General features: G+C 41.6%; 2 protein-coding genes across 3 annotated transcripts; one reads left to right on the top strand and one right to left on the bottom strand.

Moving 5' to 3' along the window:
- Positions 1 to 21: 21 nt before the first annotated feature.
- LOC131883187 (uncharacterized) lies at positions 22 to 2,894 on the bottom strand. Of its 2 annotated transcripts, XR_009373591.1 has the most exons (3): positions 2,463 to 2,894; positions 972 to 1,863; positions 22 to 746 (listed from the first exon to the last, which is right to left on the bottom strand). XR_009373591.1 is itself a non-coding variant. In XM_059230574.1 (2 exons), the coding sequence occupies exons 1-2, from the start codon at positions 1,212 to 1,214 to the stop codon at positions 510 to 512; spliced, it is 480 nt and encodes a 159-aa protein (XP_059086557.1). In that variant the 5' UTR covers positions 1,215 to 2,228; the 3' UTR covers positions 22 to 509. The 2 variants fall into 2 exon arrangements, 1 of the variants encoding a protein (XP_059086557.1); XM_059230574.1 differs by lacking the exon at positions 2,463 to 2,894 and having other exon boundaries at positions 972 to 2,228.
- Positions 2,895 to 12,376: 9,482 nt separating this feature from the next.
- LOC131883812 (ubiquitin-like) lies at positions 12,377 to 15,493 on the top strand. Its single transcript, XM_059231391.1, has 2 exons — positions 12,377 to 12,709; positions 14,403 to 15,493. The coding sequence occupies exons 1-2, from the start codon at positions 12,517 to 12,519 to the stop codon at positions 14,567 to 14,569; spliced, it is 360 nt and encodes a 119-aa protein (XP_059087374.1). The 5' UTR covers positions 12,377 to 12,516; the 3' UTR covers positions 14,570 to 15,493.
- The last annotated feature ends 424 nt before the right edge of the window (positions 15,494 to 15,917 follow it).

The following is a 15,917-nucleotide window of genomic DNA, read 5'->3' on the forward strand; positions in this document are numbered from 1 at the left end:
TCGCCATGCCAAAAAAGCTAGGTACGCAATTCAGCCACCAAAAGAGAAGCCGAACTGAAATTGCTTATTTTGAAAATTAGTCGAAATTGAGTTGAGAGATTAATGACGGCAATAGAAGTATTCTGTTTTCTCCTACCACTTGCTTTGGGTCTTGGCCTTCCATAGTCATATACTCAATCTGTGGAGGTGATAACTTGGGAGGAAACGTAATCGCGGTGTTAACCTATACCATCCCCACAAACTTCTCCGCTCAGCAATCCTGGGGATCCTGAAACCATTAAAGCCAAGGTTTCGCCGTTTAGTCAGATCGTATTGAAACCGCCTAAGCTAGACCAATCATCCGTAAGCCTTTGGTTGTTCGATGAGAGCTTCGAGGAGAACCCTGGTGGATTACCCGAAGCGCCGCTTAAAGGGGGTTTCAGCCAGCCGAGTGGAGCGCTCCTCTCTAAACATGTTATCTTTATAAATATGTCTGCCTCAGTGGGTAAGTTCAATGGAAATGATGATGTTTATAGCTTCTTCTCGTCCTCCTGAGATCTGTCAACAAAGGCCTCATATTGCAAAACCTTTCGCGCCAAATCTTGGTGGGCCTTGAACGACGATCCTCGTTTTGGCTTCCAACAAATCTCGGGCTCCACTGAATGAGCAAGTAGGGAAGGTGTTGTAGTTTCGTGTTGGGTGAATGACAGGTTCTGCAAATCCTGAGGAACCTTTGAGGAGACTTCAAGGAGACCAGCTTTTCGAATCTAAGGGCAGACAATTTCTATTACAGATCAGATAAGAAGCCATCTCCGAGCGTGTGAGCCCCACGCTGGGATCTGATCTTTAAGAACGGTTATTTGAAAATCCGTTTCATATTTTACAAAGATAAGACTGAGGAAAAAGCCCCCCCTACACCCCCCCCCCCAAAAAAAAACAGAGTGGAATTTTCATTCCCGTCGTTGGGACTGGTGTGTGTGTCTGTCTCTTACCTCAGGTTCGCATTGAATGGGACTCTTGAATACATTTGGCAGTCGCCAGATCATTTTGTTGTCCGCGATGGCGAAAAGCTCTGCATTTCTCTCAGCTAGATGACTCAAATCCTCGCGACAAGCTCCATCTCCGTCGTCGTCGGTGCTACTGCCATCTGTCAACAGATCCTCGGAAGAGATCCAAGCCGACGATCCTCTAAGACTCGAGGGCCTCGTTTCCCGCATTAGACTCGAATCAACCATTCGAAGCTCACTCGGTGAAGTGCCCAAATGAATTGGTGTTGTCGTCGTTGCTGTTGCTGTTGCTCTCGTCGGAGATGATGGTGTTTGTTGTGGTGGTGGTGGTGGTGGTTGTTGCCACCATTGCTGCGGAGGGCAGGGCAGCGGTGGTGGCGTTTGAAACTTTGGACCACTCTCGAATTGTCATGGCCCTTAGAATTTTGATGAGGATTTACCACTCCCACTCGCCCTCCCACTTCCCACTTCCCACCAAATTGACCAGACACACTTTCAGACTCGCTAAGACTCCAATGGAATGTGCCGAGGAAACGAGGGAAACGAGAAGAAAATGAAGTAATCTCCGCAATGGCGCGAACAGCTGGACTTCCTTCGTGGTCTGTTGGCCGTTGGCAGTTGGTCGTTGGTTGGATGGACTTGGCCGTTTCTGGACTTGAATGACTATGTGAACGGATGAAAGTCCTTAAGAAATGTCTTGAAGCACACTAAATTGGCATTAAGGACCCCTCTTCCCGGCACTTGTGAATCAAAGTGAAACAAAGCCAATCTCCTTAGGGCGGTGTGTTGCTGTGGCCTTCTTTCTACGAGAGAATGCAAGCATGCAAGCATGCATGCATTCGTACATAGGCCAACTCCAGTTAAAAGCCTTCAAAAACTGGAAACAAAAACGGAGTTGATTATGCTTTAGGGCGAAGTCACTCTTGAGCCCCCCCCGGATCATTGTTCATTCTCTGACACAAGGGCAGTCGTCGTCCCATTGAGGCGATAGTCAAAACGAGCTAACACATTACATATCCCCATTTACACACATGCCCCTTTTTGCTTGGCCTTGGGGATCTGTTTGGACGGAGCAAATGCATCAACGAAGAGCAAGAAAGCCAGAAAGCCAGAGACCCACATTTCCGTCCACATCTTGCTTTGTGAAGAGTTGCAAACTTTTCAACTACGCAAAAAGTAGTGTTACGGAGAGCCTCTAAGCGAAGCGCACAGCCATTAGTGCCCAAAACAATTCCATAAATTTACATATTTCACTTTCCTCTGTCTCTCTGACTCTCTCTCTCCCTCTCTCAGCACCTCACCTCGTTAAGCGAATGCAAACTGATTGCCGTATTTTGGCACAGGCAACTTCGGCAATGGCTTTCCTCAGACTGAGACGAAGACTGAACATGGTACGTGGGTACCCGCATGTCATCGACCTCACCTGAATCGATCCCCAGTGGTTTCATACTTTGAACAGAACTCTGAAGTACTTACGGCGATCTCTTGTTGGCAGGATCCACAATCTTGATTCTCATTTCTGAACCACCCTCGGACAACAAGACATCATGCGTCTAGGACTGGGTTCAAACCTTAACTAATGCTCACTCGAGATTGCCTCAAGAACCGCGACCGACCTCGTTCGTAGCTCTGAAGCAGGACAAACGAGGACCAAATGTGGAGCCTCCGCCTTGCACGACTTCTCTTTCATTTGCCGGCCTTCAAAGAGGCGGGTGAAGGATAGTTGCCGAAGCCGAAGAAGAGGAAGATGAGACAGAGAGGAGTGGAACAAGAACGACAGAACCACGTGCATTGCATGGAACTTGAAAGGACCGCGGTGAAGAACGCCAGGCCAAAGAAAGGGAACTGGGAGGAACAAGAAAAACAAGTCAGAGAGGGAAAACTTTGCACCGTTTTCCTTCCAATTGCTTTTTCAAAGACTGAGTGACTGACTGACTGACTGACTGACTGACTAACTAACTGAAGGGCTGACTCAACAAGAATTGCACTTTTGATGATTTCAAATGAACGGTCGAATTTGATTGCCAACTATTATTGACTATTAGGGTTGACGACCAGTGCATTGCTCCGTCAAGTTAATGGAAATGGTTGCCAACCATTGCATGGTTCCAAATGGGTAGCCTTTCTGTTTATCAACAAGCATTAACATCCAGTGCTGAGATTAAGACTTTTTCTACAGGGTTTACTATTTCTCCACTTTCCTTTAAGATCCATGATTTGACGTCAAGGGTGAAGAATGTATGGGTCTCCAATTTGTAGGGCAAAGGGCATACTGTACCAAAAGTTAAGCCCAAAGCCTCCAACCAGACAAAGCGACCCTACAAAAAAATGTAAGGTTCGTGATCTCCTTCTTTGGGCTGGGTTTGGTCCGACAACGGAACCAAGCAACGCACCAACTCAATCATGCTAGGCGTGGCTCTCTAAAAGGCGAACAAAACTCAGATTTAGGTCAAGGAATTCATGGAAAAGAGGGCACATTCATTAAGGTGAAAAGTTGGCCTGAGATGGTGTCAATACTGGATCCAATACACTTCAGTTTTGGTATTAAACGCATGGATCTCGTCGATCATGTTTCCAAAGATTCAACCAAGTAGTGCTGGGGCGAGTCTGCCAATAGTCGGACTAGTAAGAGTCCATTGATTTTTGACATTTTGCCGGATTCGACTCGGGCAAAATACTCGAGTCCGGCCAATTTCTCCAAAATCCAGTAAAAAACTCGAATGCACTCCGTCTAGCCCCAGGACTAAAGAGTACCATCGTATTCATAATTGTAGAAAAGGTTCATGTTCCAATGAACAGGGTCAATTGTGATTTACGAAAAATGTTTTCTATCGTCTATTGTCTACTGTCTATAACAGCAATACATTTATTTCCTGTTGTACGTACGGTACTGAACTTCTTTGCAAACCAGCTATTTGTAAACAGATTGAGCGAGCTGTTTTTATATTTTCAAAGCAATCAAATATCTTTTGCACTTTTTATCAATGTTATATTATAACACTAATAATTTATTTACTGTACACAGAAAGGTGTCTAGAATGGATTCAAGGCACATGAACACGATTACACAATCACTCGAAAGTAAATCTGGTCAGAAATCGATTTGGAATTTGCTCATCGATGATACCCTGGTATTGAAAGTTGGTCTGGAATGATTTGGCGGAAGTTATCCACGTCCTCTGGAAGAACCTTTGTTAGGGTTGCCAATTCACAGTGTTAGAGAATTGAAAGCCCAAGATAAAAAACGAGTCTTAATGCAGCCCTGATTCCAAGAACTAATAAGGCAGGGTCACGTTTTGTAGTTTGCATCTATGCAAAGCTGTTTTGATTTTGCTTGAGTAGCCTATAGATGCTCGAGGCATAGATACGCGAGGTGGATGGAGTATACACAAGGGGGGGGGCGCGTTTGGCTTGTTATGGCTTACAATTCGCCAGATGTCGCTCCAAACGCCTACATGGGCAGAACAAGGGATGTTCGTGTTCACAATGTATAGTGTGCGTTCGAAGATGCTTTATAAAGATGCTTTATTAAGCATCCCTTGGCACGTCTATGCAAGAAAATTTATGTCAAAATGCTTGTTGAACAATTTGGGAAACATTTAGTTTTTTGACAAACACTTCTTCTTTGGACTGTCTACTAACAAAACCCACCAATCATAATAGTTTGCCAAATACGTATTTTGATTTCAATATCTGACCAAATGAATATGCCAGTGATCATATCATTAACTACCTTTTGTGCTTTGAATTCATTTAAAACTTCCGTTCATGCACAATAAATAAAAGATAATTGAAATAATAAGCATGTAACAAAACGAGGGATACAAGCACAAACCAAACGTTGTGTTTATTAACAATCTCCTCAAATGTTAGCTAATAATAATTTCTAGTTGAAGGCCTGTTTTACTTTTCTATGAACTATACCGTTAGCTAACAGATTGATAACTTTTGTTAACTTTTCAATAGGTTTCTGAAATTCAATTTTGGCAATAAATAGTAACTTTTATTTACATATTTTTCAGTTCAAATCAAGCATGAATAAATGGACAACAATTTTCCTTGATTATCACAGTACTATTTATCAGCAGATCACAGGTTGAAATTGTGGTCCCATACTTTATCCTAACGTCACGTCAGTAATGTTAATATATAAATGAAATGAGAGCATAAAACAGGGTTTAATTGATATTAATATTGATAACCAGGTGAAAATACAGATGACATTGACAACAATCAGCTCAGTTTTCAGAAATAAGTAAGATGAACGCTATTGAAGAGGAATAGTGATGGAAATTTTGATAGTTGTAGAGTAGAGGATGGCTGGATTGGACAGATTGCCAATCTTGGGCCCAACAATTGGGTGCAACCGTCAATATTCCAAAGAAATGTTGGTCCCAGGACAATGATATGATGCCACATTGTTGACCTGGAAGAGCATGGTTTGTCCAGAAATTACGTCCGAAAAGGTCAGGTTCCCAACAATTGTTCAGTCAATGGCAAGGGGCTCAAATTTGCTTATGAAATGCATCCATGCATTATTGGCATACTAAGACCCTCAGAGGTATGTTCTGAGTAATTTGAAAAGGGAGTCATTGGCCGCTTTCAGGATGACGTGGGGGAACTGGGACGCCATAAGCGAAGGCCATAGACAAAGATGAGCACTGGGAAGGTCCCGCATCCTTGACTTGTTGATAAATCATTAACAAAATATAGTTGTCTGGGTGAAATACAGTCAAACAGTAGTAAAAGCTATTGACGACTTCAGTTAATGTGGAGTTGGTGGAGGGCAATGAAAACCCATGGCCTGGGTCATGATGCCATTGACATGAAGGCTATTCTTGATCCACGTCTGGGAGAGAAACAATTTGAGATGGCCATCCAGTCAATCCAGAGCCGGTGGGAACAATTTATGGACCATTACAGCCAAGCAATCGCCAATCGAGTGAGTTGGTTGAAGAGCTAGACCCGGTCTGTAAGCTTTTGTTTTCATGGACAACACTGGTGGGTGGGAAACAGGCAGGAGAACGGCAATAAGGAGCTGGATTGTCTTGAAGCGTGGGCCTCAAAGTGCAGAGGATCGATCATGACCGTATGTGTCGGCCAAGGGCAAAATGACGGCTATGACCAAAAGTAATAAGCGGCTAAGAATCTGTAGAGGTGGATGATGCAGTTGCCTCTGATCTGATCTAAATTGAATCAGTCTTTGGATTAGGTAAAGTAATCCATCCACCACTTGCTTGACAAGCTCAAGCCATGTTCATGGCAGGGATGTGGGTCACTCTACTGCTTGAGCATCCGTAAAGTAAAGAGTAGTACTGTGGCGTCTCGCGATTGATAAATAGATCAAGGCCGGGCAAAGGACTCGTTCATGTGTGAACAGGTACATGAGAAGGAAAACAGTGGAAAGACATTCAAACGGTCGATTGGTTTTGGCACCAATTGACACACCCAAACATTCTAACTAGGGCACATGTTGAATTAATCCTCGATTTACCGCTCTGATTCTTGCGTCCTTCTTGAGCACTGAATGTTTGTTTTGCCCATGTAGCAAAAGGTCATCAGCGTTATCAACAACTGAACTTGATGTAAGACACCCACCAAATTTGAAGAGGCCAGCCCACTGGGCAGCTGAAGCAGCCTGAAAAGAAAGCGTCCCCCTTGAGTATACGTCATCAAATTTGACTGATCTGATTGGCTGCCAATTGTCAACGAACATGGGCTTTGTTTGGAAACCTTCTCAACAGGGAGTCAGTGCTTCTAAAAAGAGGTCACACGTTTGCATTACATAATAGGGTAAAGTTTTGAATGATTTATGACAAACTTGATCCACCATGGATTCAACCAACTCATTCCACAGGGTTAAGAGTGTCCTTTGTTATTAGAATTGAATTAGTGTGGTATTTCTCAATAATATGTACTTGACACACTGATTTTTTGCATGCTGCCAGTCTTGACTTGGACTAAAGCACCTCGAAAAAGAAAGTACATCCATATTCAACAAATTACATTAAAAAGTATAGAGGGATTTGTTTCTTGATAGACTTAGGAAGCACACATGTGATATATTAATCTGAATAATCTAATGAAATATTATAGCAATCTAATCTTATGAAAAAATGGGTTCAGAAAGGAGTTTGAAAGTACCAAATAGTAGTAACAATCTAATATGCCATATCCATGAATCAGCTTGTCTTCAAATAAAATTTGGCAGTGTCCTTGAAGAAAATATTCAATTATCCCGGTCATAAGAGAACTCTTTCTTATACAGCGCATCACTTGAAAATCTGTTTGGAAATTTTTAGTTCCACTGATTGTTTACAATTTTGAAGTGGCGCCACTTGTCAAACCTCGCGCGTCTCTGAATCCAGGGTCCCTAGTGTAGCCTACATTTCTCGTAATGGGGGCCCTAACTAGTGCGATTGCTAATGCGTATCTTCCTAAGTGTGTTCATAACCATTATTCTAGTCATGTATAGGGAAACCTGTTTTGGTCAATAAACAATCAGTCAACTCAATGATGATTTCGTGAGAACATGATTTGACGCAATGGGTAGGATTGGCTGAAACCCTCTGTCCTCCCCCAAATGGTTCTCCCCTTTCGGGGAAGTCATAAGTGTGTAACGGGCCATCCAGACCACGGGCCAACCATCGGGGTCACGGGCCAACCATCTGGTCATGGGCCACTAACAAAGGTCGTTCAACCAAAAGCTGACATTACGGTATGAAAAGCATCACTAATGGGTAGAAACCAACGGCTTGTCCGAGCCACTGTGAACCACTGACGATGACCTAAGGCAAAAGATGGTGCTCTATCTACAACCAGGCGTCTATATTTGGTCCACTATTGAATTTGAGTTGACAGATCTAGGAAGTCCTTGAATGTAGGGTTGATCTGGAATGCTACCTAAAAATTTGTCCAAGTCTGACTGCAACCGGATCAACAAGGCCTACGTATTCCCTACGAATATTAGAGGGAAGCAAATTAAACAACGAAGGAGCCCGAGAAAGAAAAGAGGTGGACTTCATTGTCCAAACTAGCTTGGATTCTCAAGGATTTGAAGGTGCTCTCAATACGCACATTAAGACTCCACGGTCACTAGAATTGACCCTAAATCCTGGGTTGGGACAAAGCTCATGGATACTTTTGAAGACGTACAATATCAGATACCTTTCGTACCTTCTCTGAACACTGTACAGTCCCAACTTTTTTAGCCTCTCCCAATATGAGAGCTCTCTCAATCCTGTGATGTTCGTAGTGAAACATCTTTGGACTTGCTCGACCTTTTGCAAACCTGCTGAACTCATTGGAGCCCAAATGGGTGAGGCGTATTCAAGATGTGGCTGGACAATCGACTTGTACAGAGTTAGCATCGTGATGCTATCTCTGGACTTAAACGTGCGATATATCCAACCACACATTTGAAAAGCCTTACCCACCTTCAGCTGGATATGCTCATCGAACTTTCCATTATTTTGGAGGACTACACCTAGATCTTTCATAGATGAGACCTGCTCAATATCTTTACCTCCATTATCTACGGGTGGAGTATTTAAAGGAGTTGACCCAAATGTCATTGAGCGGAATTTCATTCCGTTCAGGGCCATATTCCTCTCAGTTACCCAAGAGTAGATTCGATCTAAGTCCTTTGAAAGGCTACTGAAATCTTGGCCATTCCTACCAGAAACTAACTTTGTATCGTCAGCATCATAAGACGAGAGACTGTCAATAATACTAAGCTTTTGAAGCGGGGCAACGAATAGTATAAACAGGAAGGGCCCTAAGGTGCCCCTAGGGAACACCTGACTTGGCATCATGTACGTCGCTAAGGGATCCCTCAACCTTAAGCAATTGTTTCCTACGGTTGAGTTGTCTTCCTGACCGCCTCGTGCAAGACACAAAGGGAGTCTTGTCCTACTTCTGATTCTTGTCGAGGAATGTATAAGTAAGGAAGACAGGTTAATAACAACTTTAAAAAACACGAGGACGTGGAGCGTGAGGAGAGGGAAGAGAGAAAATAAACAAAAAAAAACACAAAAACGAAATAAAATATCAAAAGAAGCCACCAAAAAGGGACCAAAAAAGTCAACGAGAGTGTGAATGGTAAATTAATGTGAATGGTAATATGGTGTGTGAAGTTATAATTTATGAAATATAATTGCTTTGACATCCTTTGGACTTCATGATCTTCTCAAACACCTTGGCAATATTCGAAGTGGGAGAAATTGGCCTATAATTAATGGGGAGTGACTTATCTCCCCCTTTGAAAATTTGAACAACATGAGCTAACTTTAGTGAAGATGGAAACTTGCCCTGATACAAGATGCAACGCATCAAGTACGAGAAAACAGGAGCAAGGACCAGTGAGCATCTCATCAGAAACTGAGATGTCACACCATCAGGGCCAGGAGAACTCGAGGGTCTTCTCAACGGCTAGTTCTTCTAAAATATTAACTTTTTTGACGGACCAAATTCACAAGATCTTGGACCATCCTCTCCAACCGTAAGAAATCCCGCTTATCAACAAAGCTACGTTCTACTGGAGGCAAGGCATGAGCTAATGGGGATGGTTGGGTTTGAGGAATGAGTTGGGCAGCTACATTTGAATAGGTGCGTATTTTGGGAATAGGGGTGGGGCAAGGAATATTAGGGACGAGAGTGTTTACAGGAAGAGGGGTGGATTGGTATTTGAAGGAAGAGGAGAGAATTGGGAGAGATGGCAGAGGGTAGGAGGAAAGGGAGGGAGGAAGCTAAATGGGTTAAGGAAGGGGGTGGGGTCGGATTAGGTTTAGGAATAGGGTCAGCTCTATAACTATGAGACTAAACTTTTCTGTACCTTTGTTACCTTTGCGTGTCCCCTACATGGACAGAGGTACACTGTACATTAAAGCACGTCTTTAGTCTCATGGACTGACGGCACATGTACAGGTGAAAAAAAAGGACAATCCACCTTTGAACATCATTTCTTCCTATTGTACTTCTCCAGGCCGAACTTGAGAAGCTTTTGATACCATTTAAGGTGGTCAAACTGACAGCCTTTTCCTTCTTCAGGACAAGGCTGCTTTCGATAAATTGGACAGACTGTTTTCTTCAAAACTATCTTTTCCTACTCAACTATAAGTGGGGACACCTCTTCAAACTCCTCAATCAAACTGAGGTACTACACATAATCATTTGGAACTAGAAATACAAGCTGCTAAAGCTAAACATAACCGAGCAATAAACTTATTAGGTTTTAAAGTAATTACATCTTGCTAAAGAGCCGTGAAAACCCCAACCTAATTGAGTGAATGAATGGCAATTCCCATTCATTCACCCACACACAAACACCACGTACACAATACGTGCACAGCAACCAAAGAGCAACAGAGGAAGTCACACCTTGGTTTAAAACTCCTGGGAGATAAGAACAGCAGCAACCTAAAAATGTGACTGTTCTCGGCGAGCTCACGTTCAACACTATACAAAAAAGTACAAAAAAGTAGTTCCATTTCATGCATATAGTAAAGATATCTATGAAAATTGATTATAATCAAGCTGTTCCTGACAGCAATACCCTGGGTTTATCTGTCGTTTTGTTTGCATCAGTTATGGAGTTCATCCGAGAAATTCAGCGTGTTTGCGAAGGAAATTGGAACTTGGGCGATCACTTGGCCATGATATGCAAGTTTGAAAACCTGACCCACACTTTGGGGCCAGCATCCATTCCCAGACAATTTTGCAGGGATAGAGAGCCCAATTTCAACAAATTAACTTTGTGCAAATTTTCCCTTAGCTCTCAATTCTTGATTAGATTAGTCTTGCTGTGCAGGGACTCTAAAGTGTTTTTGTGTCCTTGTGCTGTGGTAAAGGTCCTGATGGATTGGTAGAATTTGAACACAAACGAAGTTGCGTCATTTTTAAAGAACTTGCTTTTATTTAAACCTCACCCCGTTCCGCATCTCAAGCGGCTGTGACCAGTTCATGTTCCAGTTCATGTTGGCAGGATGAAAGGACAATCGAGCATGTCTAATCTTTCATCTGACCTTTTCTCTAACCTAATTTTTACAGACAACCGATTCCGTTTAAGAGGTTGCGCGAATGATTTCTGTTATCATTCCGAAGAATCCTTGTCTCGTTGAGATTAGGGTCCTGTATTCTAAACACAGCTACAGGGGACTAGTTGGGACCAAATACAAGTCCCCCAAGGCGATGTCAGTTCATAGAAACATATGATTGAAAAGAAATGATCAAGATCAATTGTGGAAGAAGTAAATACTTTGGTCAATTGTATTACCAAAGAAAGTGAAAAATACTCGAAGGCAGAATAACATACATTAAAATCTTGTCAAAAAGCGTTAACAATATACATCAGAAGGATAGGGCGTGACGCAAAACCACCAGAAGCATCCGAGGTAATGAAGAAAATATCAAACCAAAGGAAACTTCGGATGAAAGAACATTTAGAGAGTTTTAAGTGACGTATGAGCCCACTTGGGTTTCTTAGTGGGGGAAAAATGATCTGTTTTGGGGCTGATGGACTCTTTTTTGATCCAATCAGGCGAAGCAAGATAGATTGAGATTGATGTACGATAGGTTAATTAGATAAAGGCTTCGCTACAAATTTTAAATCTATTTCCGTTTTTTTCCAACCAGAGATTTATTATTTCCAGGAACAAAATATTATTAATGGAGCAAATTTCCCTAAGTATCTCAACTTTGAGAGCACCGCTCCAAAGATGGAATATCCATCTATTGAGTATGAAAGGATAAGAGTTTTCTAACAGTATATAGGCGTTTTGAGCTCCTTCATCACAAACAACTTGGGACAATAATTATTACTTCACCGTCAGGAATGATCTCACTTTCGCCCGTTTAAGCTCGTCAGGCAGCAACTTATGCTGTAATTTAAATGCTGCAAAGAAGCTTGGACTCAGCAAGCCTGGGTTCGAACCAGGATTTGCTATTTGGAAACCTGATACTCTACCAATACAGTGCCGCAGCTAGTAATTGTGGTCATATAGCAACCCCTCCTCATCATACAATTATGATTTTCTTCAGTGGAAGGATCGGATTCAATGGAAGCATAGTCGAATTATAGTAACTCAGTTCACTCGCGCAACCTCTTAAACGGAATCGGTTGTCTGTAAAAAATAGGTTAGGACCTTTTCCTCTACAACATCATGGTCTGATGTATATTGGTTGATCCAGGCACCATCCTGGCAAGGGCTTTCTCAAAATATATTACTTTGTTTTAACCCGTTTTTGCCATGGATGTCATCCCCGTCCTTTGCCTTGTAGAACATTAATAATAAATAGATATTTTGCTATGTCTCTCCTATCCAAGATCATCATACCCCCTGAAGAAGCTTTTTTGCATTGAATGCTTGATTGGGGCTTTTTCTTTCCTTTCACCTGGTCACAAAGGTAAACAAACACATTCAGCCAACTCTGTTCATGTTGTTTGTTTGTGCCTCTTTGATCTTACATACTATTAATCGATAACATCCCCAAGAAATCCATCCTTCTTGTTGATCTCCGTCACTGTGGAGACATGCAGATCTCAGTCAGGACCTGGGCCGACCAGACCTTCACCTTGGAGGTAAAGCCATCGGACAAGATCGAGAATGTCAAGTCCAAGATCCTGGATAGGGAAGGGTTTCTGCCCGGCGAGTATTCGCTCGTTTTCAACGAAAACCAGCTGGAGGAGGACGGGCGGACCTTGTCTGACTTGAACATCCAGCAAGGTGGGCATATAATCCCTAAACAAAACACCAATTTGAACTTTGGCCTGAAAAGCTCTCATTAGGGTCGATTTATTTTTGATCTTCAACCCAAATTGAATTTCAGGGCCGATTAACAAATTCTAAATGGTATTTCAGTTCATGGGCAGACCCTCGAGATTGTGACTTTCGAAATAACAGTTTGACAAGAAAACATATGATTGCAATGGCTAATACTGTACATCTAATCATTAATAAAATCAATTGGGGAGATGGATGTATGAATTTGTCCTTCAAGTGTCAAAGCGAAATTTTGAAGGCAAAAAAACGAAATAGGACGGTGAAGACTCCGAATTTTCTATTAGGATAAGTTGTCAAAAGCTCACGTATCTGGTCAACAAAATGGGACGGTGAAGTTTGACTCTTAATTTTACTCTTAGGATAAGTTGTCAAAAGCTTGTGTCTCTGACCCAGAAGCAGACGAAAATTCAAATCCAATGTTGTGTTTGCTACATAACTTTAGCTATATCTCTTGAGTTGCCTAAGTATAGTTTTGGGCTCAACTTTGGCCAAGCTCATCTATTCAACAAGATGTACGAAATGCTCATTTGGAAACAAGTGAATTGTTTAGGAGATTAGAATTTTTGTTTCTGTTCACAGTCCAAATATCCAGAAGTCCGTGGCTACACTAGCGATTTCAAGAAGTTGGAAATATTGCTGCATTGAAAAAATCGCCCAAGGATGACATTCCAAATTTAAATAAGACAAAGAAAAAAGTGCATTCTTACACATATTCATTAGTTATGTCATAATGCCAAGCTATACTTGAGCAACATTTGACACAGGAAGACTTGAAAAAGTACTTGAAATGAAATATAACACTAAGCTGAGTTCCCTTGTAAGGTTTAAGGTTGTGGGACTTCCTGTTGCTTTTGTTTTTGTTTAACTAAACAAGCTATTAATAGAGTAAAAAAGGCCAAAAGATAATTTAAATAGAAAATGGGAAAAATCATACTTAGGACATAGATTTTTGACAAATTCCTTGTCAGGACCCCAGTGCCTTACATGCCTTCAGGAAAATAATTTAATGACACTTCAAACCTTACCCAAATGCGTGGGTACATGGTCGAGTTCACTGAGGATATGACTTTTCTTAGATTCGGCACTGCTATTTGATTTCAGGTTGCTAAAATTGAAAACGAAATTACTGTTAAAATTGCGAACTATCATTTGAGATTTACAAACTCCTTGTTAAGGATATCCATTTTAGTTTACCGTTATCAAATCTGAACTTGAATGTTGGCTTACTGCTTGGCGCAGATACTTTAGCTAAACTATGATATTGGGTATTGTTTGGACTTGATTAAATTCCATCATATTACTTTAACCTTTTAGTGATTAAACCACACCACAATCAATAACTTTCAATAACTGCCATAATCATGATGCTACCATAATTTTAACTTAACTATAATATGTTTCAGTACTTGAACCAAATTTTGACCAAATCTTCACCAAACGTGAACAGTTTAACGATGCACCTTAATCTTCACATATTTGTTGTCAGTTCAAATTTGTGTTATGTTTAAGGATTATAAAGGTGGGCACTCACAAAATGAGATTGGAAATGGATCAACTATTATGGCGTAACACGCTCTTCTGAGGGTTCTTTTTGTTGTACTGTAAATGATCAAGGATACCTTCCTTTGCATTGCAGAGTCTAACGTGCAGATGATTGAGAAAATGTTGAGAAATCGAACAAACAAACTCGAGGGAGACGTCACCGTGATCAAAAGAGACGTCAGCGTGATCAAAAGAGACGTCGCCAGGATCCTGCAAAGACTGGACTCCATGGCAAGCTCTCCCTGGTCCCAAAGTTCTTGATCCCCTGGCTCAAGATCGTAGACCGGAAGTGTTGACCATGCCCAAAGAAAGTACGGAGGAAGTCCGGGGACGAACTCGTGGGACGATATTCCCGCCAATGAGCTTGATCACTAGGGTTGGTGTTACTTCAGATGAAACTCTTGTTTTTACCTCTTTCTTTTGCGAATTTTAGGAATTGAGTTGTCATTTGAGATGAAATTTGCGATAAGATGAAATTTCTGTCCGTTTACGCGTAACAACCTCATCTGGGTGGGGATGAACAACCGTCAACAGGTCGGAACAAATTGAATGACTGCCATTCTAACCTATATTTTGTTCATGAAAAGGCAAGCATTATGCTCATAGGTTAGGTTAGCTATGGTTACCATTTAAATCCATCGTACAACCCCATCTGGACTATGCCTCATTGATTTGGAGCTCTTGTCTTGTTGGCGAACTAAACAAAATGGAGAGTATACTCTGGCACTTTACTCGACAAATCACTGGAAACTCGCCTACAGGGATCGACTTCAGCATCTACGCCTAAGGAGACACGAACGGTCTGCCATATTACATGCTTTTAAATGTATCCATGAGCTGTCCCATAGCACGGACATTGATTTCGGCCAACAAGACATTGAACGTGTTACGTGTATCCAACCTCATTGGAACTACAACAAAAATGCGATTACTAAATCAATCATGCACCACTCATTTCTTGCTAGGGGCCCCAAGACTCTACAACAAACTGCCCTCCTCCCATTGGGTCATCTATGTTGGAAAAAATCCTCTCCCCAAATTTAAAGAAGACCTAGATAACTTCCTCCAAATCATTCCAGACCAACCTTCAATACCTGGGTATCATTGATCAGCAAAATTCAAACTCAATTACTGATCAGATTCACTTTCAAGTGATTGTGTAAATATATTTGTGCCTTGAATCCATTCAAGACATCTGTCTGTCTACCGTAAATGAATTTTTATTATTATTAGTAGTAGTAGCACCAAAATAGCACCTACTGACTTACTGGCTACAATGAAAGATTTCTGAACTGGCAATTGTTTCGGAGAATGGGAAAGAGAACAACTTTTGGTAGATACCTTCGTATCTGGAGGATCAAAATCAAACCAGAGATATTTGTAAGTTCAAAGGATTTATTCTGAATGCTGAGGCTAAAAAGTGTTGAACTTGAGGTCGCTGAGAACATTCACATTTTTAGGTTGCTGCTGTTCTTATCTCCCAGGAGTTTTAAAGCAAGGTGTGACTTCCTCTGTTGCTCCTTGGTTGCTGTGCACGTGTAGTGTTCGTGGTGTTTGTTTTTTGGTGAATGAATGGGAATTGCCATTCATTCACTCAATTAGTTTGGGT

The sequence above is a fragment of the Tigriopus californicus genome, chromosome 7 (genome assembly GCF_007210705.1).
Source record: "Tigriopus californicus strain San Diego chromosome 7, Tcal_SD_v2.1, whole genome shotgun sequence".
Taxonomy (NCBI): domain Eukaryota; kingdom Metazoa; phylum Arthropoda; class Copepoda; order Harpacticoida; family Harpacticidae; genus Tigriopus; species Tigriopus californicus.